Source organism: Mauremys reevesii, linkage group 3 (assembly GCF_016161935.1).
Source record: "Mauremys reevesii isolate NIE-2019 linkage group 3, ASM1616193v1, whole genome shotgun sequence".
In the NCBI taxonomy this organism is placed as follows: Eukaryota; Metazoa; Chordata; order Testudines; family Geoemydidae; genus Mauremys; species Mauremys reevesii.
In genome coordinates, this window is record NC_052625.1 from 17260638 (window position 1) to 17287527 (window position 26890).

The 26890-nt window shown below is 37.0% G+C and overlaps 1 protein-coding gene across 4 annotated transcripts in view; it reads left to right on the forward strand.

Annotated features, from left to right (window-relative positions):
- MEIS1 (Meis homeobox 1) overlaps nucleotides 1-26890 on the forward strand; it is a 126863-nt gene that overhangs the window by 79729 nt on the left and 20244 nt on the right. For all 4 annotated transcript variants that reach the window (XM_039529690.1, XM_039529689.1, XM_039529691.1 and 1 more), the window contains one exon: nucleotides 21191-21267. In XM_039529690.1, coding sequence (XP_039385624.1) covers nucleotides 21191-21267 — 77 coding nt within the window. The remainder of the gene's footprint in view (nucleotides 1-21190; nucleotides 21268-26890) is intronic.

Genomic DNA, 26890 nt, shown 5'->3' on the forward strand with positions numbered 1-26890 from the left:
TTATAGAAGATTTATTGCTGGATCTTTCCTCTTATAAACAGGAAACTGCCCAGAGAAGTATGCTTAAACTGTTCTTTTCTTTATTAGTGATAAACCATTTTTTGTTACGAGATGGACAATATTAACATACTGAAATCATTCAGATTTAAAAAAAAACATTTATTTATAATGTATATAAATAAAACATTGTGAGGGAGCCTAACATAGGGAAAAAATTGAGTTGTGGGGCCAAACATGATCATGCTTGAAATGGCTTTGGAAAATAATAGATTTCAAAAATTTCCTAAAAGTGGAGTAAGGAGACAGTGTCTGATGTCAGGGGACTCCTTCGGTCCACAACATTCTCTCAAGACAGCAGTGATGAAGTGGAACAATCCATGACTGGAAGAGCTGGGAGCTGTATGATTCACGTCAGCTAAATTCTGCCAGACTTTTGGGGTCTCTGGCTAATGATTGTATTCACAATGGAACTGAACATAACCTAATTCTAGATGGCTTTGGATAATTAGAAGACCCCCTGATTGAGTTTTAGTGCTTACCTGCCGTGAGCTCAGAAGGGATACTGACTTTGCATCCTACCTGGACAGTTGCAGAAGAGAAGAAAAACCTAGATACAACCATCAGGTTTTGCCACCCCAGACTTTGGACCCCCTTAAGTGGGTATAGGATTTGGGCCTTAAAGCCAAATAGTTTTTGGATAACAGACAACCTTCCTTAAGATTTTTTTCTGCCGTCTGGCAGGTAAGCCTGAGAGCTATGTCTCTAGTTTGTCTTATGAAGATACAGCAAACTGTGAAGATACAATTGTTCACCAAGCTGGAATCCAGCTATATTTTCTTCAGTGCAGCAGGCTGTAAACCCTGGAGGGTTATTAACCACAGCTTTGGGGTAGGAACATTTTAAAGCTGATAATAACTAGAATCTTAGTATTCTTATGAATAAAATATAATTTTAGTAATGTTTTCATAAACAGTAGTAATGGTAGCATTCTAGTAAACAGTGGTATTAGTCACATCAAAATTGCACCACATTGGCTTTTAAATTACTCCACCTGTCTGTATGAATAGAATTTTCAGTGTAGAAGCGCACAGACAGCTGCCGCTAATGTTTTCTTGTCCCTGGGCAGATAATGCTGGCAAATCTACATGCATAAAGGACTGGTTTGTGATGTAAAACGGTACCTGACCTAGTGGCTCTAGTGCTACAAAAGCAATGGCTTTAATTACAAATGGCGGTGTTTAGTTTTGTACACGTTTATGTAAAAATGTCATCTTCTAGTAATGTAACCTCTAGTTCACGTGCCCTGGCAATGTGACACTCACGGCAATGATTTTCAAAATAATTTGTGTTCTTTATTTTTAAACGAGAATCCTGTCTTTTTAAGATTCAGATAATTAGTAAGGGGAAGCCCAAATGCTTTCTAGTTCCATTGGCTTCTCAGCATCATCCAGAGTTGGGCCCTGTATGAAGTAGGAATTGTGTGTATTGTATAGTATAAAGTTTTGATTAACTAGATTTTTTATTAGATTTATTGCCCTTTACATAAAATTGGTATAATACAATGGCCCTTAGAGTTTAGCAGCCAAATTCTGCCCTGAGTTATACCCTGTAAAAACCCCTTTGCAGTTGATGAGGCTACATAGAGTGTAAATCAGGGCATAATTTGGCCCTACCAGTGCTGTAGCAGGCAGTCATGTGTTACATAGGAGAGATGTTTTAAGCTCTATTAATTGTAGGACAGAGCAACAGGGAGGGGATTTGCAGGATACTAACCACTCTAGGTTATTAACAAAACATTTGTGATATTGGCCAATAAGACACATGCATCCACTGTTGCAATTTTTACATTGTTGATATTAGTTTAAATTATATGTTTGAATAGATTATAAGGCTCTGGGCTTCTGATTTTCAGAAATGCAAATTGCTTGCTGTAGAAACACACAAGGACTTCAGAGGGTTAAAGGATATAACGGTGCCATTAAAAATACAGCTTGCCAATGAGCTATTTTGTGAGAATGGTATAAATATGAGATACACTTGTCTGGCTCATTTGCAAGCATTCTTTTTGACTTCTTTCACACAACTGGTGTTTTTGTGTTTAATTTAACAAGAAATGAGTAGTAAATGAAAGCTGCTGCCTGAAATCCCACTGTGAGCGTGTTTTGCACTTGGCTCCCCAGTGAAAAGGCAATTTGTGAAATTATGTGATAGAGTAATTAGATGAAGCCAGGGCTTCTGATTGTTGCCATGCTTATGTGGCGAAGGTTTGCTGGGGGGAGAAAAACGGATTATTACCCTGGCAAGTTGGCTCAAAGCTTCTTCATTTATTTGTAAACAGAATATTTAGTGACCGCATAGGAAGTAGCTGTAATCACCAGCTCGTAAAGAAACCACAGCAGAGCTTTTGGATTTTTACAGAGTGCTCATGTAAAATTTAAGCTGGGAGGCAGAATCCCTGTTAATGTAATTAGGATCTAATTTACCACCCCTTGCACACAGATGTAATAATGTCTAGATATTTATTCTATCTTTAAGCACATTACATATACCTCAGTGCAGCAGCTATTGAACAGAAACAGGTGTGAGCACTTTTCAGATTCATTTTTACACTGTAAACACACAGCGATTTAAGGGGTAATATTTACCAAAAAATGAGGGGAAAGAATGTCTGCAAATGAGGCAGTAATGGACAGTTGCCCTTTATGTACTGATGGATTTCTCAATGGTTAAGTAAATTAAAGCGAATGCTAGAAAAATCAATAGGCTTGCAGAGTCTTGGTTGTGCCTCATAGACTTCAGGACAGAATGACAGATGTGGTGCATATGACCCATTTAAGTATTAATGCTTGGGAAATTGCCTCTGCGTGCAAGGTTATAGGCCTAGAAATATTGTTATATTAAATTACAGACAATAATATTTTTAAGTATATGTGGAATTTTTGTTTCAGTTTAGTTGTTCTTATATGTTACATTTGTCCTGGAAGATTAGTTGCTTAGTTGCTTCTATGGTACGCTACATCTGTTTTGAAAATTCACTGCATGAACATTTTTTTTATAAACCTGCAATTGAAAAGCAAGGGTATTGCCCGCTGAAGGGATATAGTGAATGTATTAACCAATAAATATCACATGTAAGTGAGTCTGAATTACGAATAATTAAAAGATGGCTTTCCACATGTCTGAAGAGTTTATGCAATACATGGAACAAAGACATTAAATCAGATTATTCTCTATGACTCTAAACACAAAACAAGATATGAATTGAAATATATGCAAAAAAGGGCAAAAGAAGTTAATCGCGGAGGGCTATAGCTTGCTCACCTTACTCATGTGAGTACTCTCATTGATATCAGTGGGGTTATAAGTAAGTAAGGTGAGCAGGAACTGACCCTGAGTGGGAATCTTCTAAACAGAGATGCAGTTCAGATAGAGTGACTAGGTAAAATACCTCTAAATGTGAGTGTATTGTTGTCAAAGACTTTTGTTACGACTTCTAGGTATGACAGCAGGGAAGTAGACAAAGTTATCGGTCCTGCTTGTGCAGTCTCTTGGAAGTATAATGTAAAACTGTGGTGGCACCACTGATGCAATGGGGAAGACAGAACAGAATGTTTAGGGGGAGATCCATTGACAGGTTCACATGCAATACCAATTATCCTGTGTTCCTCCCAAATCTCTTTGTCCGAGCAAGTAGCAGTGTATAAAATTTTGTATACAGATATAATATAAATATTAAATACAGTTTTAGATCATCACAGTATGTTGCATGCCTATTGTTAACATTCTTCCAAAGAAAATGAACAGTTAAATTCCCATAGTGCACTGATTCAGAATCCAAATGCTACTTCATTCCAGTGGCACTTAGTGTATTTATCAATTTCCATTCCCCCCAGACCTCCTCCACACGTCTGTTCTTTGCAGCATCTTTCATATTTCAAATATTTGTTAGTTTTATTTTCTACTTCCATATTCCAAAAATGTGAGAGCTTGACTGAGAGTGAAACAAAATGTTTTCGTTGGGTCTAACAACTGCATACCGCTAACAGCAGTTCCTGTAAAATGATGACATTGCAGAAGGACAGATTATTACTTTTGGGCCTGTTGAAAATGTATTTGCGTATTCAGGATGGATGAGAGAATAGTCCTGAAGGCTGTCAGGCCCGGGCTGTGTAATATGGAGCTGGTGACAGAACCTTGTCATTTGCCCACATCTAGCTTCATTGCTATGGTGACAATATGCAGTGATGAAAGTTATCATTAAGGTTCGGACAGCATGCTCTATGGTTACTATAGCCGCCAGCCTCTTTGCTGTAGCATATTAGAGCTGATAGCCCTTGGTGTCAGAATAGCACCAAATCTCTAATGACAGAAACTATGCACAGATTTTGGATATGTGGTGCAATTGCTTCTAGCACAGTTGCCAACCTTGGCAACTTTTTGTGTCAGTGACAGAAAATTGCCTGTATTTTCTTGGTTATTTTTATAAACCTCATTAGTCTCAGCAATTGATTTTCTTGATTTATTTTGTGTGTGACACATGAAATAATATATTTGTGAGAAGTCCATTTTTATGTGCTCACATTTCTATTCCCGTGTTGTGTGAAGGTAGAGATCTGAGCATTTTCATTTTGTTGTAGATACAGCAAACATATCAATCCGTGTTTACTTGATAATGGCTTTCTTAAAATACATGTTTGACGGGGGGGCCTCCTGAACTAGGTCATTTGTTTTTGTCCTGACCATTAAAGATCAAAGGTCACTGGGAATCTAGAAGCCATTAGTCAGTGACTCTTCTTTGCTGGAATCCCTAGGTTGTCAACTCACTAGTCACCCATGGCAACATGGGCAAGACATGCTGTCAGTGACTTGGCAGGGAGCCTGCTTTACTTCCAGATTGCATAGATAAGAAGTGGAGCAACTGCTCTCAGAATTGCTATAAAAATATGCTGACATAAAATCTACATTTGAAATACAGTATGTGCATTTCCATGCACATCTTTGTTATAAAAGTCATGGGACATTTGAGAACAAGATTAGAAAGAGATACATTGGCTTTATAGCAATCATTTTGTGCTATTCCTCTTAAGTCCTTGCATTTTACATTTGCAAATTTATTCTTAGTTTAGTAGCAAATGGCACTTCAGAAAGAACAGAGTTGACTAAAATGTTCTTCCACACTTGCCAGTACAAAAGTTCACTTTTTTTAAACTTCTGGTATTACATTATTTCATTTGAACAGATTGATTTTTTCCCCCTTCCAGTGTTAAAGTACATTTGGCAGTAATAAGTTTATACATATTAGGAACCATGGGTAAAAGACCTAGCTGCTGAGTCAATTCACTCAGCTTACTTCCCCCATTGAGCCCTAATGTGTCCCAATCCCCACCCCTTTCAGGGAAAACATCATCAATTATGAGGCTGACAGGAGCCTGGGACTCAGTGCAAGTTGCTCCTTGGGGTTATTCATCTTGGACCAAAAAAAACTGGCACTCAGCAACATTCATCACTTCCACCTACATAAAGTAACTGAGTCAACCGTGGGGTGAATTATCAAAGGAAAAAGGGGGGAAATGTTTTGAATACATAGGAGGCAAGTTAATTTGGCCTCGAATAACAGGAGAAATTGAGTCATAAACTAATTTGCTATTTATAAACTTTACATTGTAATTTGATATTACTGCTGAATGTGTAAATTAAATCATCTTTTGGCTACAGGGGTTATGGTATTCTTCCTTATGTCCTGACGTTAAGTGCTTTGTATTATATTGCACTAATGCTGCTAAGATAGTTGCCGCATTCCTCTGTAGAGGTGTGCTTTCACTGTTGTGTGGATTGATTCCTGTCAGCAGTGTGTGTGTGTGTGTATCCACTGAGGGGATGCCATATAAGTGATTCTTTATAGTGTGTAAAGCACCTTTATGGTGAATTACAGTACTGTATATAAATTTGAGATACTATTATAATTTAGTTCAGTGGGATCATTTGATAAATATGTTTATTACAAGGTGTTTTGAATAATCTTTGATAGAAAATATTGCCAAGTGCAATCTTCATTGTATATTAGATTGATACAGCGAACTCTTTTTAGGCCAAAGTCTCCAGTAATATATATTTTCAGATTAAATTGTTCCTTATTACAAAAAACCCTGATATTTAAACTTGTACAGTTGCTTACATTGCGAATTTGACCATACTTCACTTGCCGTAGAAATATAATAGAGCCCTGACGAGAGAGGAGTAGTTATATTATTATATTAACCATACCACCTGGGTTCTTTAAATCTGTACTGTGGCTAGATGGTTGTCTAAATAAACATAGATTATGTAGAGGACTCTTTATCTTAGAGCTGGCACTACTTATCACTGAACCTCCTCCTCCTCCCTCCCTCTGATTGTTAGTTCTATAAGAAGATTTAGCAAGCATAACTTACAGCTGATAACCTTTGAATGTTAGTTCAAGGAAAATGTGCCAGAGTAACAAAAATCTTACAAACTGTGCTGCAGCCTATTAGAATAAAAAATGCTGTGCCATAACACTGATTTAGAGGAAGAGACATTTGCCAAGGTCTTTACTCTGAGAGCTGGATGTGAATTTGGTCTAGACTAAAGTGATCAATAATTTTAATATTTGAACAGCAGTAAGAGATGTCAGGTGGAATGAACCTGTGTATATTTCTTAAATCATCCCTCTGCTGGAGGTCTTATTGTTAACTTTCTTTAACTACCGCTTCCCATAATGTTTCTCTTGGACAGATTGCTTTAGCTCTACTGTTTGGAGTTGAATTGATCTTGACACAGCACTAGAAGAAGCTGTTATTGTCACTTTTGTTTGATGGTAAATGATATACACCTGAGCATAGGAAATAAAAAGACACTGCAAAATAATCAACAGCTTATAGTCCTACATAAAAACCAAGTAGCTCTGTGTAGTAGTGAAATCAAAATATGAGCCGTTTGAAGCATGCTTATTGAGCTTGCAAGAACTACCTACATGCAAACATGCTAAGAGGGTAATAAAGGTCTTTGGGGTCCTTCAAACATGAATTTCCCCCCCCCCCCCAAAAAAGAAAAGTCCCCCATTCAATACCGCAAGGCAATGTCATCACAATGTTGGAAAGCCGACTCACAGCTACTGGGTTATTGCGGGCATTTCTGCCCTTGTCGTTTGGATTACCACAGTGCCACGCGTGCAGTTACACAATGCATAAAGGCGAGGGTTATTTCTAGGACAGATAATTGAACATTAATACTCGTTGACATTGTCGTAGGAATGATATGTCAACCTGACAGGGCCTATGTGCTTACATCTGCTGATTGGCTGCAGACGAAGGGGATGTTTGTCAGATCAGACCCGGGGCCTCACTGCAGTGGAGCCAAGGATGATACAGCCATTAATCAGGAGCTGCCATCTTGGCGGAGATACCTTCTATAAAACATTTATCACATGTATGCTTTTTTTATTTTTATATTTTTGGCCTGATTTTACAAGAATTTTTTTTATTGTTTGTGGTACAACAAACCAAGCAATAAACAACTTTAATGTTACACACATTTCTGAGAAGCATATGAACCATTTTTAATATTTAAAAAAAGTGAATAGATAGAAGTTACTCAGAATGGTACAAATCTAAGATCAAGTTTAGATAAGGTGTTTCTGATTCATCATTAGGAATTAACTCCTCATAAAAATGTAATAATAATCATACCTAGCTCTTATATAGTGCTTTTCGTCAGTAGATCTCAAGTGGGATTAACATTCTTGCAATTTTCTGTTGCCAACAAAACTTTCTAGACAGTTTGTTACAGAGAAAGCAAGTGTATTGCAGTCATACTCTTGTCTCCTCAAAATCACATGAACAGTGTCTTTCAGTACATTTATTATAAATCTTTAGGGAGCTAATGCCTTTGTCACAGTATTTCTATGGCCACACTTTACTGAAGATGTAACCAGTCAGAGAAATGAGAAGGAGATGAAAAACAATTACAGAGCCTCTGAGGCTACAGCTAGGACTGCATTCTTAAAATAGGGGTAAACAATATTTTTGTTATTTCTCATGCAGTTTTGCCCTGCATAAAATGTTATAAAGTGGGGCCCCTGAGAACATCCATTATCCCATTTTGGTTAACATCACAGATTTTAAAAATCCCAGTTGCACTGAAGCCATGAAATAAAGCTTTCATCTGTAAAGATCTAGTGTCTCTTTGTTATTAAAATAAATGAAGCCATTAAACAAAATATATGCATATAATAGTCAAGTTCATCATTTGGTATAATCAAAATGATAGAATTTTACATTATTTTAATTGGAATAGTCGTCTTAGAAAGGTTCATGTATGCAACAAGATCAAATGTACCCGGTCTCCCTGTTACTTTATGACTTGTTAATAGTGACTTTTTTTTTTCCTTGGGTCTTTAGCTACTTTCATTCAGGTCTTTGTAAATGAAAGTGGAGTGCTGGTCGAGAGAGGAAAAAAGGCATGCAAGTTTTTCAAGCTTAGTATTGACAAAATAAATGAATGTGTTGCTATCTTCCTGAATTATTAATGGATATCATATCATAAATGTGCTAAAAGCTACATTACATCTAAATGTTTCTGTTTGAAAATTCATTGATTGTCTATTTAATGGTGGTTCTTACCTAGGCATCCAAGTGTGGTTTGTTGTTGGTGTGTCTGGCCCCTGACTGAAAACCATTCAAGACAGGGTCTTGTAGATTGTATCCTTTGGTACTGGGGTTCTCCGGTTTCCCCCTCCCAATCCTCTTTAGATGGCTATAAACGTGACACGTTTTCTCTTACTCAGAGGGTAGGAAAGGAGCCTCCACTGAGATCGTTGCCAATGACTTTCCGTGGCTCAGTCAGCATCAGATGCTCATTTAGGCCGTGATCTTGCAAAGACTTAAGGAGATATTTAACTTTACGTACTCTGGGTGGAATCCACCAGGCCCCATTTAATTGATGAGAATGATTCTACAGACTGCCATGGGGCCAGGATTTCACCCTACAAATAGTTCCATTGACTTCACTGTAACTGCTCAGTGTGCAAATTCTGCCACCCTCACAGTAAGCCCCTCGCTCCACAAGCAGTCTCACTGAGATCTAAAGTACTACACAGTGTTAGTAAGGGGAGTAGGGTTTGGCCCATAAAGATTCACTGAAATCCATTTGAAGTCAGTGGGAGTGTTTCCATTGACTGCAGCAGGAAATGGATTGGTTCTTTAGAGAGGGCTCCAAAGAGTCCAAGCATGTCCCCAGCCCAGAGGAATAAGATCCCATAAACGCTTTTCAAGTCTAAGCCTTTCATACAATTAATGTTCTTAATAAATCATATCGATCAATACATTGTGGCCTAGTGAACAAACACATATGCTGCTAATTTAAGGATGGAACTAGAAATGTGGGGAGGAAGAGAACCAAAGGTTTCTTCCACCTCTTGTTTTGTCTGAGTAGATCTAGGTAGGAATATTATTACTCTGTAAAAGCATATACATTTTACATTTAAATTCATTAATATTATCTGCTAGATTCCTTTGATAATTAGGATAAACAATTAACTAGAGCACTTTTTCCTTTTAAGAGTTGTAAATCTCTCTCTCTCTCTCCTGGTAATTGTAAGTTACAAAATTAGCCAGCCTTGATCAAAAATGGCACACAGTTCTGCACCCTGACTCAGAGATTTCACACCATAAATTTGTGTAGATAAATTATCTAGTCAGAAAGCAGAATTGCTTAGTTAAGTTTACAGTTTAAACTTGACTGTATTATTCATATGCAATATTACTAAATTTAAACCCTTTTAACAGAAGAAAACTTACTAGCTAGGGTATGAAGAATGCAATTTATGAGAGAATCTAGTGGTAAAGGTAAAAATACTGGAGAATGAACTATCAGATTTAAAAGCTGAACTGTAGGTGTGTAAGAAGAGAGGACCTTTAAATAGCTTGCTCTGTATCGGAATGTGAAGAGTTTCATGAAAACCAGCTCTAGTACAGGTAAATTGCATTTGAATTTCAACTTCAGATCTGTATACCTCCTATTTGGCAGATGTTGAATTGATAATGCCTCTGTGTTAAAGAATTCTGATTGTTTCTTGTGCTACCTTCACAGCTTATGAAAATGCAAGTAGACCTACCTAATGAATATTAATGAGAATGATATCTAGATAGCCTATAAGCTCCTAGATCTTTGGAACTTGAATGGAGTAGTCAGAGAATTGATGTGGCTTTTGGTTCCTTAGAATTTACATATTTTTTCAGAATAAACTTCTCCGTAATGTTTTTATATTATCATTTAATAGCTGATTTTTGGCAACAACATCTGCTTCTCTCTCTCCATCCACAGTAAGAAATATTTATATATAAAATATTTCTTACTGTGGCTAGAATGTATTAAGACATTTTAAAAGAAGGGACGAAAAGCTTAGGTGAAAAGAGAAACCGGTTCACCTTCATTAAGGTCCGGTCCCTTTTAATTTATTTACAGCCACATGATCGCTGAATCAACAGCAAAGAAAAAAGCATGTGATGGGTTTTCTTTTTTTGATGTGTGTTTGTCTGTCTGTCTAACAAAACAATGTATAAAGCAGCTGGGGTGGTTAGCAAGAAAATGAGAACGACACTGTTGAATTCTGGTATCCATATGTCCTGTGTTGCTTTAAAGTAAATTCCATGCAAGTGTATTAGATGCAGTTTTACTTAATTAACATTTTCACAGATTTTTAAGGCCAGAAGGGATCATTAGATCATCTAGTCTGACCTCAAACACTAAACTATTGTTATGAGAGGCAATATTGTCAAGCGGTTAGAGCAGGGGAATTGAGAATCTAGGGCCCCAGTCCTGAAGTCGGATGCACATGGGCCCAGATGGGAGGCCCTGTTTAAGTCAATGAAGCATCACACAGGTGCAAGATTCCACTTGCACAGGTCGGGGACTTGTGTTCTGTTCGAGGCTTTGCCTTTGACTTACTATGTGACCTCAGGAAAGATTTTCAGTCTTTCTATACCTCAATTTATTTCTGTGTAAAATGCATAGTGTTGTCAGCTCTTGTGACTTCTCCCCCAAGTCTCATGATGTTTGGTGTTTTTCCTAAAGACCCAGTTCCTGAAGTCAGGTGATTACATGAGAATTTCATTTCTCATTTAAAAGAAAAAGTTCTTAGAAAAGATTGAAAATGTGAACCCTAATAGCTCAAAATCCTGAAGGTAAATAAAAAGAACCTATAGCCTATTATTTTTAAAGTGTTTTCATGATCTGGGGGGCCTGATTTATGTTTTTTTGAATGGTTGGAGTGGATAGAGTAATATACTCCTCTCAGAGAAGTGCTGTTTATGAGGATTGATTCATTGTTTGAAAAGCACAAGGCAAAAGATGAATTTGTATAAGTAAAAATTATCATTGTTATTGTGTGGGTCTGTTGAAATTAATTTCGCAATTGAACTATCTCAAATGGAAATCATTTGTACACAGACGTTGCTGGAAAATCATAAGGGGGGGCTGATGTTTAGTTTACAATTACAAACAAGATGCACTTTTTGTTTCTAAAACTGTTTAAAAAAATACTTGGAAACAAGAGCATTCTAAATCCATGCAGTGGATTTTGTAAAAAGCATCCCCACCTCCCCCTTAGCATGACAAAAAGCCTAAAAAAAATTAGCCTGATAAAAGGAAAAAAGTCATTAAAATGCAGTTCTTTCAATTATATACCATTATTTGTCATCTTTATTGCTTTTCTATAGTTTTCATTGCACCTTTAATGGTATGCCTGGTCAGAAAAGGTGAGATGGAATGTGAACACACTTGGCTGCTGAAGCCGCTGTTAGTGCCTACTATCTGTGCTTGAATCCCTTTCCCTGTAGATTTTAATGTCCCCACAGACTGCTGGCAGCCTGCTTCCAGCTGTGGCAGGCATGATGCAGTGAATTGCTTTTGAATGTTCTTTACTCAAATAGGCAGTAATTACAAGCTTAAAGAGGTTTAGTGGTCCAGTAAACTACATAATCACCCCTGAATTAGCCTGGGCTCATCAGTTGCAGTCCAGCAAGCTCAAGTCTGCTGTTTGTATGCACTCTTTATCACATAGCAACCTGAGCAGCAGGTGTGGAACAGCAAGAATCCCCCATAAACACAACTGTCTACTGGGGACAATGATCTCTAATGAGATGAGGCTACACCATCACTGTAATTTAAGTGGGAAAATTAACGCCAGAGAATGTGTACCAGTTCCAAGAGTCTTTAGTTATATTGGGAACAGTCCTGTTTCTCTAGGTTTTTCTGGATCTTTAAGTGCATCTTTCTTTTATGAAGAACACATTGTGTTTTTTGCTCATAAGTTGTATGTACTTTATTCTTTTACAAGGATATGTTGTGAATATTTAATGGTGGACAGGGCATCTGTTCAAGGACTTCTGATGCCAACAAAGAAACATTTCAAAATAGCAGCTTTATTTTTCATCTTCCATGGTGCTTTTTCTAATGAAAATTTGTAAATGTAAAACCTCTTTATGTTGGCATTTTAGATGGTCAGCTGTGTGTGCGCGTTTGTAAATCTGTTCGTAAAACCTTTTGGTTGCTATGCAAGAGAAGGCAGATGAGTCTGAGAGAATATTTTCAAACTGTTCACTTGTTATGCTGTGTACTATGAAGTGTGTTATCTCTTTAAGATAACTGTGCCACTTTCTGAGGGGGAACTCCTAGGTAAGGGAACCTGTTGAATAGAACACACCCCCTTAATGTTCTTTCACTGTAATCTTGTGACCCAATAAGGTGTGCCTAGGAGCTTGTTATCCACAGTATAAGGAGACAGGCTTTGAAATACAGAACACAGAAAGACAAAGACAGAAAGCAGAGAACACAAATAGAGGTTTGGCAAAAACTTCTTGGGATTACCACCTCTATTGCTATCATTTACCAGAGACTGTGGACTATTTCCAAGCCTACCTGTTATAAAGTCATTTGATGCAGATAAGGACAGTGAATTATTACTGAGACTAGGCTGCTGGTTAGGAGATATTTACCTGAATTAATCTGCTTCAGATTCACCCTACAAAACAACAGAAGACTTTTATGGAGTTTGGTTCTTCTGTGTACTACTTATTTATATAACGTTCACGGAAACATTCTGTTAGAGTTGTGGATTTTTCCTCCTTGATAGGAGCTTTTAACTTGGAAGAAGGTTGGAGCAGACAGCAGATTTTTATGAGCACTGTTCAAAGATGGATTTAACCTTTTGAGATCTGTGACTAGCCTTCTGGTGTGAAGTTGGATTAATTAAAAAGCTTGCTTTTAAGTATGTGAATTTTAGTTATAATTGGATTGGAAGTTAGATAATGCCTTTACTCTGTTATTTCAATGTCACTCATGTAATATTTCATTGCTGTTTGTACTACATTACAATTAAGATAATGTCACTTATTTTACGGATGCATCTTTTCATATTAATTACTTTGTCCTAAGCTATTTATCTTCAAATGCAGTTGGCTTTTATACAGTATTAATATATATAAAAAAACCCAAACACCCTGGACTTCAGAAAGGGAAAGTCCGTCACCCCACTATAATATTATATAGACTAAGCTAACAAAATAGCAAGGAATTACTTCTGTAATGAATTAACAAAATGTATTGTAATATATATAATCAAACACTTTCCAGTCAAGCTGATGCCTACTGTGTACAGAATGTGAAAATACAGCCTGAAGAACAGGTTGGCTTTACTGCATTAGTGCTTCCCGTTCACATTTCTGACATTTTGTACTCAGATTTTTTTATGGAAGTGGATGAAACTATTTCAAATAAAGTTGACAGTCCCCTTGTCCTTTCCCAGCAAAATTAATTTGTAACAGTACCTTATACAATGCTAATGAAACACTTAACTATGTTTAGCCTTAGTAGTTGCATGCAATCTGCATTTCGTGCAGGATCAGAGGTCGAAGTGGGGTACGGAGAACAGAAGGTTCCTCTCTATTCCTGCCTCACTCACGGATCCACTCCTCTGCTGACTTTTGGTTCCTCTTTCCCCATCCCTTCTGGATCATACAGAACCATAGGATTTAACTAGGAGTAATGGGTAAAAGGTAAAGGGAGCATTTACCTCCCTGAGTCTGCACTCATTTGTGCTGGTGTAGAGTGGGGGCTTCTCTCTGAAGTCAATGAAGTTAAACTAGTGTGAGCAAGAATTAGGTTCACACCTCAAAACCGTAAGCTCTATTAGATTGGCTAAGAGAAGTGAAGGAAGGTCCATGACTTGAGATAATTAAACCTGAACTGGACAACGTAGTGGGTCATGTGCTGTAGGGACGGAACAATGTTGTAGTTGCAGGGGAATGGATTAGATCAGTGGTTCTCAGACTTTTGTACTGGTGACCCCTTTTACATACCAAGCCTCTGAGTGCGACTCCCCTTAAAGTGAAAACACTTTTTAATATATTTAACAAAATTATAAATGCTGGAGGCAAAGCGGGGTTTGGGGTGGAAGCTGACAGCTCGTGACCCCCCATGTAATAACCTTGTGACCCCCCCGAGGGGTCCCAACCCCCAGTTTGAGAACCCCTATATTAGATGATCTGTTAGGCTTTTCCATCTCTGGCTCCTATAATATCTTGTGTAGGGGATGAGCTGAACTCCTCCCCCACCCACTCTCTTCTCCCTCCCCCCCTTAATGAATGCTTACATTCTGCATAAATTGATGGGGCACACCAGAAAAGTATTGGCAGAGTGCCCCAAGCCATACCATATCTCTCCTTGAATGCCGGAGAGGAGATTCACGTTTTTGTATGCCAAAACGGGTTCATAGACAGCTCTTGTAAGAAATTATCTACGAAGGGGAAATGGAAAGAGAGAATCAGAGACACTTTTTCTCAGGAAAACACAACTTGTCCCCTTCTTCCCCTCCCCCGATGCTTCCCCAAACAAAACTAGGTCTCTTTTTTGATGTTCTGATACTTTATATAGTGTATTTTCCATAGTAAGGACCAGATTCTGGATACCTTCACTCACCTTGAATGGTACCTTACTCCTTGAGTGGTTCCCATTGGAATCAATAGGACCTTTTGTGGAATAAGTTGCTATTCAGAATCTGTCCCTTAGGAATTCTCTGATGTAGTAGAAGCCAAACTGCAGAGTATCACTTTACATTGTAAAATATGGAAAGACACCGCAGTTACTTCAGATATTACATGTTTTTATGTTTTGATTTTGCATTTACAGTTAACTTTTCAATAACTATCAGTGCAGGAATTTAATAACAATTTTATTAAAATCACATTGAGACGTGGCTAGCTTATTAAGATAGTGTGTATGTGTGTGTGTATATATATATAATAATAATTTTAAAGGATGACTAGGTCTGCTTTGTGTATTTAATACTAATATAGCCTTCTTTTATGTTTACTCACTACATGTGTTTTACGTACTGAAAATACAATAAATGAGCTTTAAATAACAAATCAAACAGACAATACAGTAGCATTGTACAGCTGATTTACAGGGCTAAACTATGTAACTGATTGTGCGAAAGTTATAAAAGGTTTTCCTTTGTATCCTTGTGGATTTATTTAGACTAAAGTGATTGCTGTGAAATGTTTAGCTTTTCCTTAGATGTGCAACTCATTCCCATGTGACAAACAAGATCTAGCTTTCAGCTTCTCAGTTGATTTTCATAGCTGTACACCTCAACTTGGCAACTTCTTAGAGCCACTACTGAATAGGGCTTATCTACAAACTAATTCTCCCAGACTGAAAAATGAGCAAACTGTGTCTAAATGCATTCTATTTATTGCTCTATCTAAATACACTGGTGAGAATTCAGAAAGCAGGTTGAAATCTTGTGACTTTACTGTTAGTGTTCCAAACGCTTTTGGCTACTTTGCTAGTGCAGACACCCTAGTTATTCTTTTGATTCCACTATGTGTGAGGATACAGAACTGAACTACTATAAATTCAAGCTATGTTCTTAGACTACACCATGCACTGCTTTTGTAATGCAAATAGCAGGCACAAAGTGTCTCTTTGATAATGTGCAGTCAGGAGACAAAAAAGCATTCACTGAAACAGTAAAACTAATTCATAAAGCTGAACTACAATAAGGAAGCATTATGGATTTTTTTAAAATGTATCATAGATCAGTTTAATTGTGAACAACGTAAACAATTCACGTGTACAACATAAAACCCCTCCCACCCACATTATCAAATTTTTTACAGTGAAAAAGTTTTGATTAAACAAGATTTAAAGTTAACTATAAAACTGATTTGTAATTTGTCAGTATTATCCAGATCACCTACTTATTCTGTTTATTAATCGAACAGCTAGGTTTAGACCCGTAAAATAGCTGAGTAAGAATCTTTAAAATAAGTCTATATATAAATTCAAAAACATTTCATTAGAACATATATGTATGTTTCATTAGAACGTATATGTATTATAGCATAATACAGGAATGTAATGGTTAATATAGTGAAAGTCCATGTGGTAGACTTTTTTTTTTAGGGGGGAGTTTTTTTGGGGGAGTAAGTATCTCTCCATCACAGACCAGAGTTTAGCTCAAGGTCATCTTCTATAAATGCATTAAACTTAGCTGTGGAGGAGGCAGAGGACTGGAGGAAAAGGATAAAAGAACTTCTGAAATTGTTCTCCCAACATATTCAGCCAAGCAACAGAACATGCTTTGATAAGGGTTATTATATTGGACAGTTGCCATAACTCCTCATATTAGATCAGTTCTTCCTGTGCCTATTCCCATACCTTTTAAAGTATAACATATAACATTTTGCTTGAAAATTGCTTCTATCTCTGTGCTTTGTTACAGCTGTTTTGCAGTTTGGGTATAGAGGCAGTTCTATGTCACAAGAAATTACTAATCTGGGGTTTGAGAAGGGACAGCTTAGCCTTCCATTATCTCAGCAGCAAGCTCTGTACAGGATTATTTTCCATTTTTCTGCAACCATTACAATGTGCTGTTATAGTGGGCAAAGCAATGAAGGAGGGAATGTTATTGATACTTGGTTACCAGGGCAGATAAGATAAAGTGTATCACTGTCCTGGCATCCGCATTTGCAGTCAGTAGTGGAAAATTTGATGAAAGGAGTACATTTGGACAAGGAGTATCATTAAGATATGGGTCTGGACACTTTCCATCTGTATTTACTGTAGAGTTTCTCTTTACCTATTGACTGTAGTCAAAGAATAAAGAAGTCTTATTGATTGTTTGGTTAAACAAGTTCTCTGCTGCATTTTAAAAACAAAACAACAACACGTTCTATCAGGAATGCTACTCTCTAAGTACAGTTTTATTAAACTCTTCATAATGGAAAATTACATTTTTCTCTGTCAGTTTCATTGCTTTGTTACTGCTAAAATGACTGCTCTGACTTAAATTCTGTAAGTTACTTTTACCTTTTCAAATGTTCCTTAACTGTTCATATTGCCCTGGGCAGATCCCCTAGGGTTAAATTTTCATTTGCATGCAGGCTCAGATGGGATTATTAAGCAATCACTTCTGTACTAAGTCATTATTACAAGTAATAACACAGAGCCACAAAAACACATTAATAGTGTCAAACAATCCACATTTCTGTACCACTTGTTCCTTTATAGTAAGGAACAAGTGGTAGGTTTCAGATAGGCTAAATGTTGCGCTATAACACTGCTGCAACCTATTGAATAGAAAAAAGTAGAATTTGGCCCCATTATTTTACAGTAATGCCTTAACCCTTATTTGTTGTAAGCCTAGCGGCTTCTGAACTTCTGTTTCCCTACGAGCTACCTATTTTCATAGAGTCCAAGACCAGAAGGGACCAATATGATTATCTTGTTTGACCTTCTGCATAACACAGACCATCAAACTTTCCCAAAATAATTCTTAAAGCATATCTCTTGGAAGCACCCTTTTCCTCTAGCCTCCACAGGAAAGCTAGTCTGCAATCTCCCAATATACATGTGCTGGATTGATTCTGGGAAGGAGGGTTAGCCTTCCCCTACATAATCACTGTTTTATAGCTTTCATTCATTCTTGAGGTGTTAATGTAGATCAAATGGAAAACACTCCAGAAGGAACATTTCAGCTACTGCACTGCCCTATATATGGTCACAATCGTTAATTCTTATTGTAAGATCTAAAGGTAATTTTGTTTGCTCTCCTAATGCGTTGCAGCTCTCCCAGTGGTCCTAGCATTCCTTTCTCAAATTCACATCTTGATCAATTGTTTGCAAATAATTAAGCTTTTAAGAGATAATGGTATGAGGCTAATGTACATAACAAAGTAAAGGTCTCAAGTCACTGTTTATTGAACAGTGGTCCAATTTGCTTTGATATCCCAAAGTGATCTTAGCGTTAGGTATATTTGCCAACGGGAATCAGTGCTACATTTATAAGTGACTTTTTTTAAAGAGTGCCTTTGTCCCTTTTAAACAAAATTAATAAAGAAGCACTCTCATGGAAACTATCTATTACTGCTACATATGTGAAAAGAGGATTAACAGCAATAGTACAGAATGAATTTCCTTATTTCTTAATAAAATGGCAGTTTGAGGGTTTTCCCCTTTATCTCTGTTGCAATGTGTTGTCTGCCATTGCCTGTAGCATATGCCTTACTAGCCCGGTGGGTGGGAATGCAACAAGGCTTTGAAAATTTTTATAGCAACCTAGCCTGTGGCATGTTGATTAGTTGTCAAGTCATTTTTTTTTAAGCCTACAAAGGCACAACTCATAGTATCCACAAATAGCTTATATAGTAAGGATGCACAGTGTTCAAGATATTTTAAGCATATTGAGTGTCCGTATAAAAAGCTTACCTCATTGTGAACTTTTGGCTGAGAGGGATTAGCCACATCAAGTCATGGCTTTCATGTGATTATAACAATTATAGATTTTTCATGAAATTCAAAGTTTATGCTACATTAAGCCAATAACTATGGAAAAAATCAGATGACCTTAAACATACCGTGATTCAAGGAATTTTGTTTTGATACACTTAAAGCAATTATTTATACAGTGGCTGTATTATTCTGATGACAAATTTTATCCGGTCTTGACTATTTGGAAAAAAGTCCAGAACAATTGAAAATTGCTAAATGGAGACAGAGTTCTCAATTCCAGTAGCTAGAGGCTATCTAGTAATTATTGCTTGCTACATAAAATTAGACACAGTTTGTTCAATTACTTAAACTCAGATCACATGCAAGGTGACAAAGCAAAATAAGAAAATAAAGCATATCCTTTTATGGTAGTAAAGTTAAAATGAGAAGTAAAACTAAAATGAAAGTCTACAAATCTTCATAGTAAGGTTTTGAAGAGAATACTGAGGCTATTTCAAGCTGAATGGTCAGGTTCTTCTGATGGCCTAAGATCAAGTTGATGGACATAACTAAAATGCAACAGTTTACTGCATAGTATATAAGTACAAACATGTTTCTGAAAATAAACCACAGATGAATTGCAGCGGCAATTACATTGACTCTAAACTTAAATGGCATTGATACTGTGATCATGGACCATAAAAGAACTGAAAGATGGCTAGCAAACTCAGCAAGGAGTGGCTATCAGCACATTTAACGAATAATATAATTCAAAATAGTTTCTATGAATGTTCTTTCAATGGTTGTGTCATGTTTATGCCCATAAAAGTATGCTTGTCATTAACGGAAATGTAGCTCAGATGTAATTAGCAGTATGGAGCTGCCCTGGAAGCATTTTCAAAAGGCAAAAATATATTGGTTTTGGAAAGTATATAAGATATATTCAGTCTACATATAATACTCCACCATTGATGTGTAAAAGTCATGTTAATCATTTTTCTGTGTCATAGGCATATTCTGTTAGTGTTAGAGTCCACTGCAATGTGCTTTCTTTTCTGTTGGACAAACTGACAAGAGAAAACAAATTGAATTATGAAGGTCCATAGTTTGTAAGATGAGGTAATTCAGTAATGTCAATTAGTATAACATAGCTATTAGATTTCCGGTTATGTGGTTCAGAGTAGTTTGTAAAATGTGTTCAATAGTTATCATAAAAGTAAGATCACTGGATTTTGAGTTATAAATTCCTATATATATTCTTATATTTTAAAAAAGTTTTCGTTTACATCTTCTGTAATATTACATCTAATGGCAATGCCAAAGAACAGTGGAATGTTTTGTGGAAAAGTGGATGTGTGCATAATACAGTAAAGAATGTTGCAACTGTTAACGTGCTGTTTGGACATGTCAAATCTATTTTATCAAATAATTTTACTGGAATTTTAAAATAACTTTATCATGTAGTGGTCCAGAAGTTAGTCCCAGGTACTCTGGCATTTAAATTTCAAGTTAGTGGTACTTTTACCTATAGTATAGGGCCAGAATAGATTACCCTAAATGACATTTCTTCCTGAGGATTGCTGTATTTGTGGTTTTGGTTCATTTTCTTTAAGGACAATAATACTTTAACATCAAGGAAAACGACGTAGGCAAAGTTGTTACTAAATTCAGACTTGGATGTGGTTTTTGCTTTTAACTTATTAAGCACCGGTAATTTGTATTCATGCATTAGTGAATTTTCTGAGAAAGCAATCAAGTTCTCACAAGAAATGTAACTTATGATTTAATTGTCTTCATTTAAACTAGTATTTATTTTCTGTCTCTCATGATTAGTGTAGCACAGCTATGTTAATGTCAGACAAAAATGTGCTGATCATTGACCTTATGTTGGCCTATGTTCAAAATCCCAGCATTTGTTGCTGTTCAAGATGCTGATCTTATTTGCAAATTATTTTCAGGCACAGATAAGATTTCCCTTCATTAAATCAGACTCTGTATGTAAGCACCACTATATATAGTGTGTGTGTGTGTGTGTGTGTGTATGTGTGTGTGTGTTTTCTTTATTATTTGGTGAAATGCCAAAAAAGCCCTCAGTAACATGACTTTAATAATTCACATAAGACAATAACAAAACTTTGTGATACTGTAACAAATATCTGCACTGAGTATCAAGGTACTGCCAGTATCCTAAGCAGCTATTTCTACACTTCACTAATCTTTGTAATTGGCTTGTCTTTTACTGCCATTAATTAAATGATGCAGTAGCCCATTAATAATTACAAAAGAGTGACACACCTCAGCATTTTCACCTTTTTAAATAGACGTCGGACTTTATTATTAATTAAAAGAGAATAAAATCATCATTTTAAATCTCTGTATTTATTTTGGTATCTTTTAGCACCCGTACCCTTCAGAAGAACAGAAAAAGCAGTTGGCACAAGACACAGGGCTCACTATACTTCAGGTGAACAATTGGTAAGTAATTTTACTCACTGTTTACCCACAGCCAGTACTGTGACCGCTAGCAACCTGCCTCTAATGATTGGCATTCTGCTGACACGCCCTGCAGTTGCCTGCTTTCTGTGGAAGTTTATTGATGCAAATGTGATGTAGCCTACAGAATGGTTTCAGTTATGGGAACTATAGTTTTAGTACTGCAGAAAACATATAGTATTTACTTTCCCATAGCTCTTTAAATAGTTACATTTCAGTTTATATGCATGTCTGTGTTTTTCCTGGATATAATTGTGTCTGCTCACCCATCCTTTAAGAAATCAATCACTTGAGACCCAGAAAATGTAAGTGAGATAGACACCACTCTGTACATTTTCTTCAGGCTGTCTTGATTGAGTCCATCACCATTTATATCAAATTATTATTTTTGACTAACAAAGTTATTTTGGGATCTTCTCAGTGTATTTGAGTTTTTTAAAAAAGAAAGAAAAGAAAATCTTGAAACAAACTTTAAGGAAAATCTGCCTTTTCCCCACAGAAGTATTACAGGGAAAAAATTGTGTGTTTAATTTATTAATTTAAAAGTAAGGATAGTTGGGACCCTTGATTTGCTATAGCAGAGGCGGCTTTAAAAACTTAAACCTTTGCTGTTTCTGAAGCAGATGTTAAATTGCTTATTATTTGTGGCTGGGTTTCTGCACCAGCCAAAAGTATTCCGATTTAAGTACAAAATTGTGGCATCAAGACTATTTTTAACAAGTCTGATTTATTACCCTTTGTTACTGCAACAATACTGTAATTGAAATCCAGGTTTCATACAAAATAGCAGAACAAATGTCACATTTGAAGTGTATCAAAACCTAAAACCCCGTGAATCTAAGTATATCTAATTAATTGTTCTAATATTTTTGAATTAGTGTTTATGATGGGAAACCTTATCCTCTTTGAAGTAATACCCAGGAATTGCCAACATAAGCTGCAAGCCTGCTGTGGGGAAGGGAGTCAGAAGTGCTAGGGTGCAGACAAAAGTTGTTCTCCCTCCCCCTTCATTCAATAAGTGTCAGAGATTAATATTACTGAAGCTCTGATTACATGGCCTAATCCATTTTAGTGAATAAATTTTGTCTTGATGTCCATTGCACCTACATTAACAAACCCTCCTTGGTGAGAGAGACTAGGAGCCTATCGGAGAGATTTCAGATATATTAAACCCCATTACAGAAAATGTAATTTCTGTCAATATAATCCCATGTATTCTTCAATTTAGTACTTTAGAGATAACAAGCTACTTACAATATATTTGCCTTTGGAGGATTAATTTACAAAGTGCACTATCTGTGAGACACAGGCAGACTCACATAAGCATAGCTTGTAAGGGTTATCAATTTCTGTGACCTCACAGCGGACCTGGGAGATCAATTTTTTTTTCCAGCCTTGTAAGACACTGATTAAAGGAAAATACAGAATACCTTATACACTGAAGTGTGCTTCCAGATACTTACTGTAAAAAGAAAAAAGCATGTTGTCCTAAAAATATCATATATATTTTAATAGCAAGTTTGGTTTCTGTATTCCAAATCATTAGGGGGGGAAGTATCTTTATTTGTTGTAGATTTATTACACCACCCTTTGTCCAATCAATATCTTAATTTGTATTGTTGTCCTTAAATTGAATAATAGGTGGTTTTGTCCATTTTAGGGGCCATGTAGATAACCAGGGCTCCTGCTTAATGATAATGGCTGAGTAAAGATTGTTGCATTGGAGAGGCTCTGGAAATGTGTAGCTATGTACGGTTGATACGTCAACACATACCATCCCTTACTTCAAATTCTGCTCCTACGGGTGCATTTGCTTTGCTTTCCATCTTTCGTATGCTTGCAAAAATATTCTGTGAGCATAGCTACCGTATGTAAGCCATAGAGATATTGAAATTGTTCTTCCAAGGCTATATATCTGCCTTTGTTAGAAATCTCATGTTGGGTGAACCTTTGGAGGCTGAGTCTATGAATGAAGGCCACGAACTATGAGGAGAAATATAAAAAGTCAGTCCTTTCAGTCAACAAGGAAAAATATGAATGGAGGATCTGACTGAACTGTATGATTTCCTGTGGACAAATATGTCAGTTTAGGGTGGCCTACGAAAAGTTTTAGGAGACGATGACCGCAGCATGCTTTTGAACTAACGTTAGTAGATTTTTATCCTCAGTGACGTTGTGGTCTCTCTTTGTACCCAACTTGCCCTATAATTGAAAAAATATTTTTTGGTTTTGTGTCAAAAATGTCTGTATAAGCTCACTGTGTGCAAGAAAAAAATAAATGCAGGTCAAAATACAGTCTCACTGAAGTCTCCTGGATGTAGGGCAGTCATACTGCAGGTGCCACTTTGAGAATTCTCCCATGGAGTTACAATTAAATTGTGGTATTCATTCTTGAGACAATTTCCCCCCAATGATTTAAAACTGGAGAGCTGATGAAGTGCATTTTTAAATTGTGTGTCCACGTTTGATTTTTCCATTGATTTTTGAAAGGGCAGCAATGCCAAAATGCAGTACACAGGCTTTAAAAAAGGGCAGTTTCAAAAAATGGATGTTATGACTGAAAGTCTGAGAGAGCAGGCCATGCGAAGGACTAAAAACTAGCTGTGGGATAAACACCAAACAGCTAATTTGAATGTTGATGATACATGAAAATGTTTCCCAACATTTTTATTAATATATTTTTTATAACAAGGTATGCATGAGAACAAATTATTTTGTCTAAATTGTTTGCTGCAGGAAACAGCAAACAGATCATTTATGGTTTACTTTGCCTTTCTTCAGCTAGCTCGTAAGTCATTCAGCCACAACTTTCAAAAAAAAAATTTACCTTCCTTCTTAGATTTTTCCAAACTTGTTAACACACATGTACATTTTTGTATTAATGATGAGTCATTGTAAATCACTGTTGCAAAGATTAAATAAAATGCTGAAGGGCAGCCCGGGTGCAGATCAGTCATAAATTATTGGCAGCAACATAGCATGTGGGAATACATGAAATGTGCATGAAAAACATAAACTCATGTCTAGTAGTATGGTAGTTAGTCCAGAGTGGGAACATTGGATTTTTCTGGATAGCATTATAACTTTGCCACAAAACAGTTAGTGAAGAGAAGGTTTGTTTTATGCAGTTTGAAAGCATTTGATCTATATCTTCTGTGATATTTTGGATGCCTTTACAATAAATGCTAGTTGTGTACTTTAATTTTCTTTGCAAACTCTTAGTGAAAAGAGGATGATTTTTCACATGCATTCAGAAACATTGTTGTTCCTTCAATTGACGTACGCAACTCCACTTGAAGTTAGAGTAGGTTGCATGCATGGATTGAAGGTATGAGATGTCCCATAAAACTTATCAGTGGCAGGACAGATATCTTAAAAATGCAGAAGTTTTGAACTGAAATACTTTTTATATTGGAATTGGCCAGGTAAGTGATTTTTATAAATAAAGATTTTGATTGTAAACCAAGCAGTTTGCATTTGGAACCATGTTTTGGAACTGTTGGATATTTCTGTTGTGGAAAGAGTGACATGTCATTGTGTAGCAAAAAGCCTGTTGTAGGAACTACAGTGGCAAAGTTCAGTATGTTGTTAGTCTAAATCACCCATTCAAGTGATTCTCTCATTAGTCATTTAACCCCTTAGTGGTTTAGGTTCAGAGCATGATAACATGAACTAGAAGGGGCACTCGATCATTGCTGACAGTATTGCATATATGGACATAGAGAGGATCTGACAGAGTAGAGGTTAATAAGGTGTTTTTCCCCTGTGATAAAAACTTCTGCTCTGTGATTGAAACATCCAGAAAGTGCAATACAATCACTTATTACTTCAGCGGAGAGCTAGTATAGGGTATATCAAACAATCTATAGTTTTCTTGTTTAGTGCATCCCACCTGAATCTCTCCCTGTTAAGAGCTAATGTTAAATAATTACTAGTGGCACTTTTAGGAGGGAAAGCAATTCTCATCAAGTGCTACAGAAGTGTATTCAATGTCAAGTGTGTGCGTGTGGTGTTTATATATATAATATATAATACACACACACACACACACACACACACACACACACAGAGTAAAAGAATGGTAAGGCTGCAAAATCAAACACTCAAAAGTTAGGAAACACCAAACTTAAGGTTGCCCGTGCAATCTTTATTTAGCCCCCATGTGCGTATCCATTATGAAACAGTCTAAAATAAATGATCACATACTATTTTTTCCACATTATCCCTGCCTCATTCAGTGCACAGGATGAATAGCACACACGGAATGAGCAGCTATTCACTTTTGTTTTATGCTCATTCAGTGCTTCATTTGCTTCATGCTATTCAAACCTTGCTTTGAAGACAGCATTATTAATTTCCTCATGGACTTTTCTATGGTGCTCATCACTCTAATTAATTAAAGTTTGTGAAGCTCTAAGATGCTAATCTTCACACCTCTTTGAGGTGAGGGGTGGTATTATCCACATTTTACAGATGGAGGACAGAGGCTCAGAGAGATTAAGGTGAAAAATGTCCACTAATTTTGGGTACCCAATTTGAGACACCTGTGGTCTGAATTTTCAGAAAACTGACAGTAGCGCAGTCTAGCCTGTGCACTGAATGAGTTAGGGATCCCTTGGGAAAAGAGTATGTGAGCATATAATTAAAGACTGTATCATAATGCTTGTGCACAAGAGGACCAAATTAAGGTTTCAGTCACAACTGGCATTTGGGTGCTTGACTTTGCAACATCAATTTTTTTTAAATGTAGATTTTTAGTATGTAATTTCTTAGGTTTTTTACAAAGTAATGAAAAAATAAAAAATCTGATCATCTGGAATATACCATCACCCATATGGGTCATAAGCAGGGTTGGGAACTTTAGTCCACAGTTCAGATCTCTCCTATTTGAGCTAATGGAGTAAATGATAGCACGAGTATGTTGTCATCCTCTGGGTAGACCACTCACTAGAGAGAAGTGGGTTTGATAGTTGTTTTCTAACAGCAAAGGAATGTTGAGACTCAGGAATGTTGGTTCTGCAAGGGAATGTGCTTAGTGGTTGGAGACCCTGCTGTCCCTGTTCCCCTCCTCATTGACCCCTTCTGTCCCGTCCAGCCTGTCCCTGGTCCTCATCTTTGTTCCTCATCTAGCAAGGATTCTTGTGTCATATTCCCTGCTGTCCCAAGTCCAGCTCATGTTCTCTCTATATTCAAATCAGGCTGCTTTCTCCTTCCACACTACTTGGGCACCAGCAGGGGACCACTGAGTGTATGTCTACACTGCAGTTAAAAACCTGTGGCTGGCCTCTGCCAGCTGACTCGGGCTTGGGCTAAGGAGCTGTTTAATTGCTGTGTAGACATTTGGGCTCGGGTTGGAGCCCAGGCTCTCTGACCCTGTGAGTTGGGAGGGTCCCAGGGCTCAGATTGCAGCCTGGAACATCTACACCTCAATTAAACAACCCCTTACCCCGAGCCCTGTGAGCCGGTCAGCTGGCAGGGGCCAGCCATGAGTGACTAATTGCAGTGTAGACGTACCCTGAGAGCACGGGCAAGACACTCTGCCTGTTCTCAGTTCCCAGTGAGGCAGTAATCTGGAACAGCAATTTCAGAGGAAGTCCTGCACAAT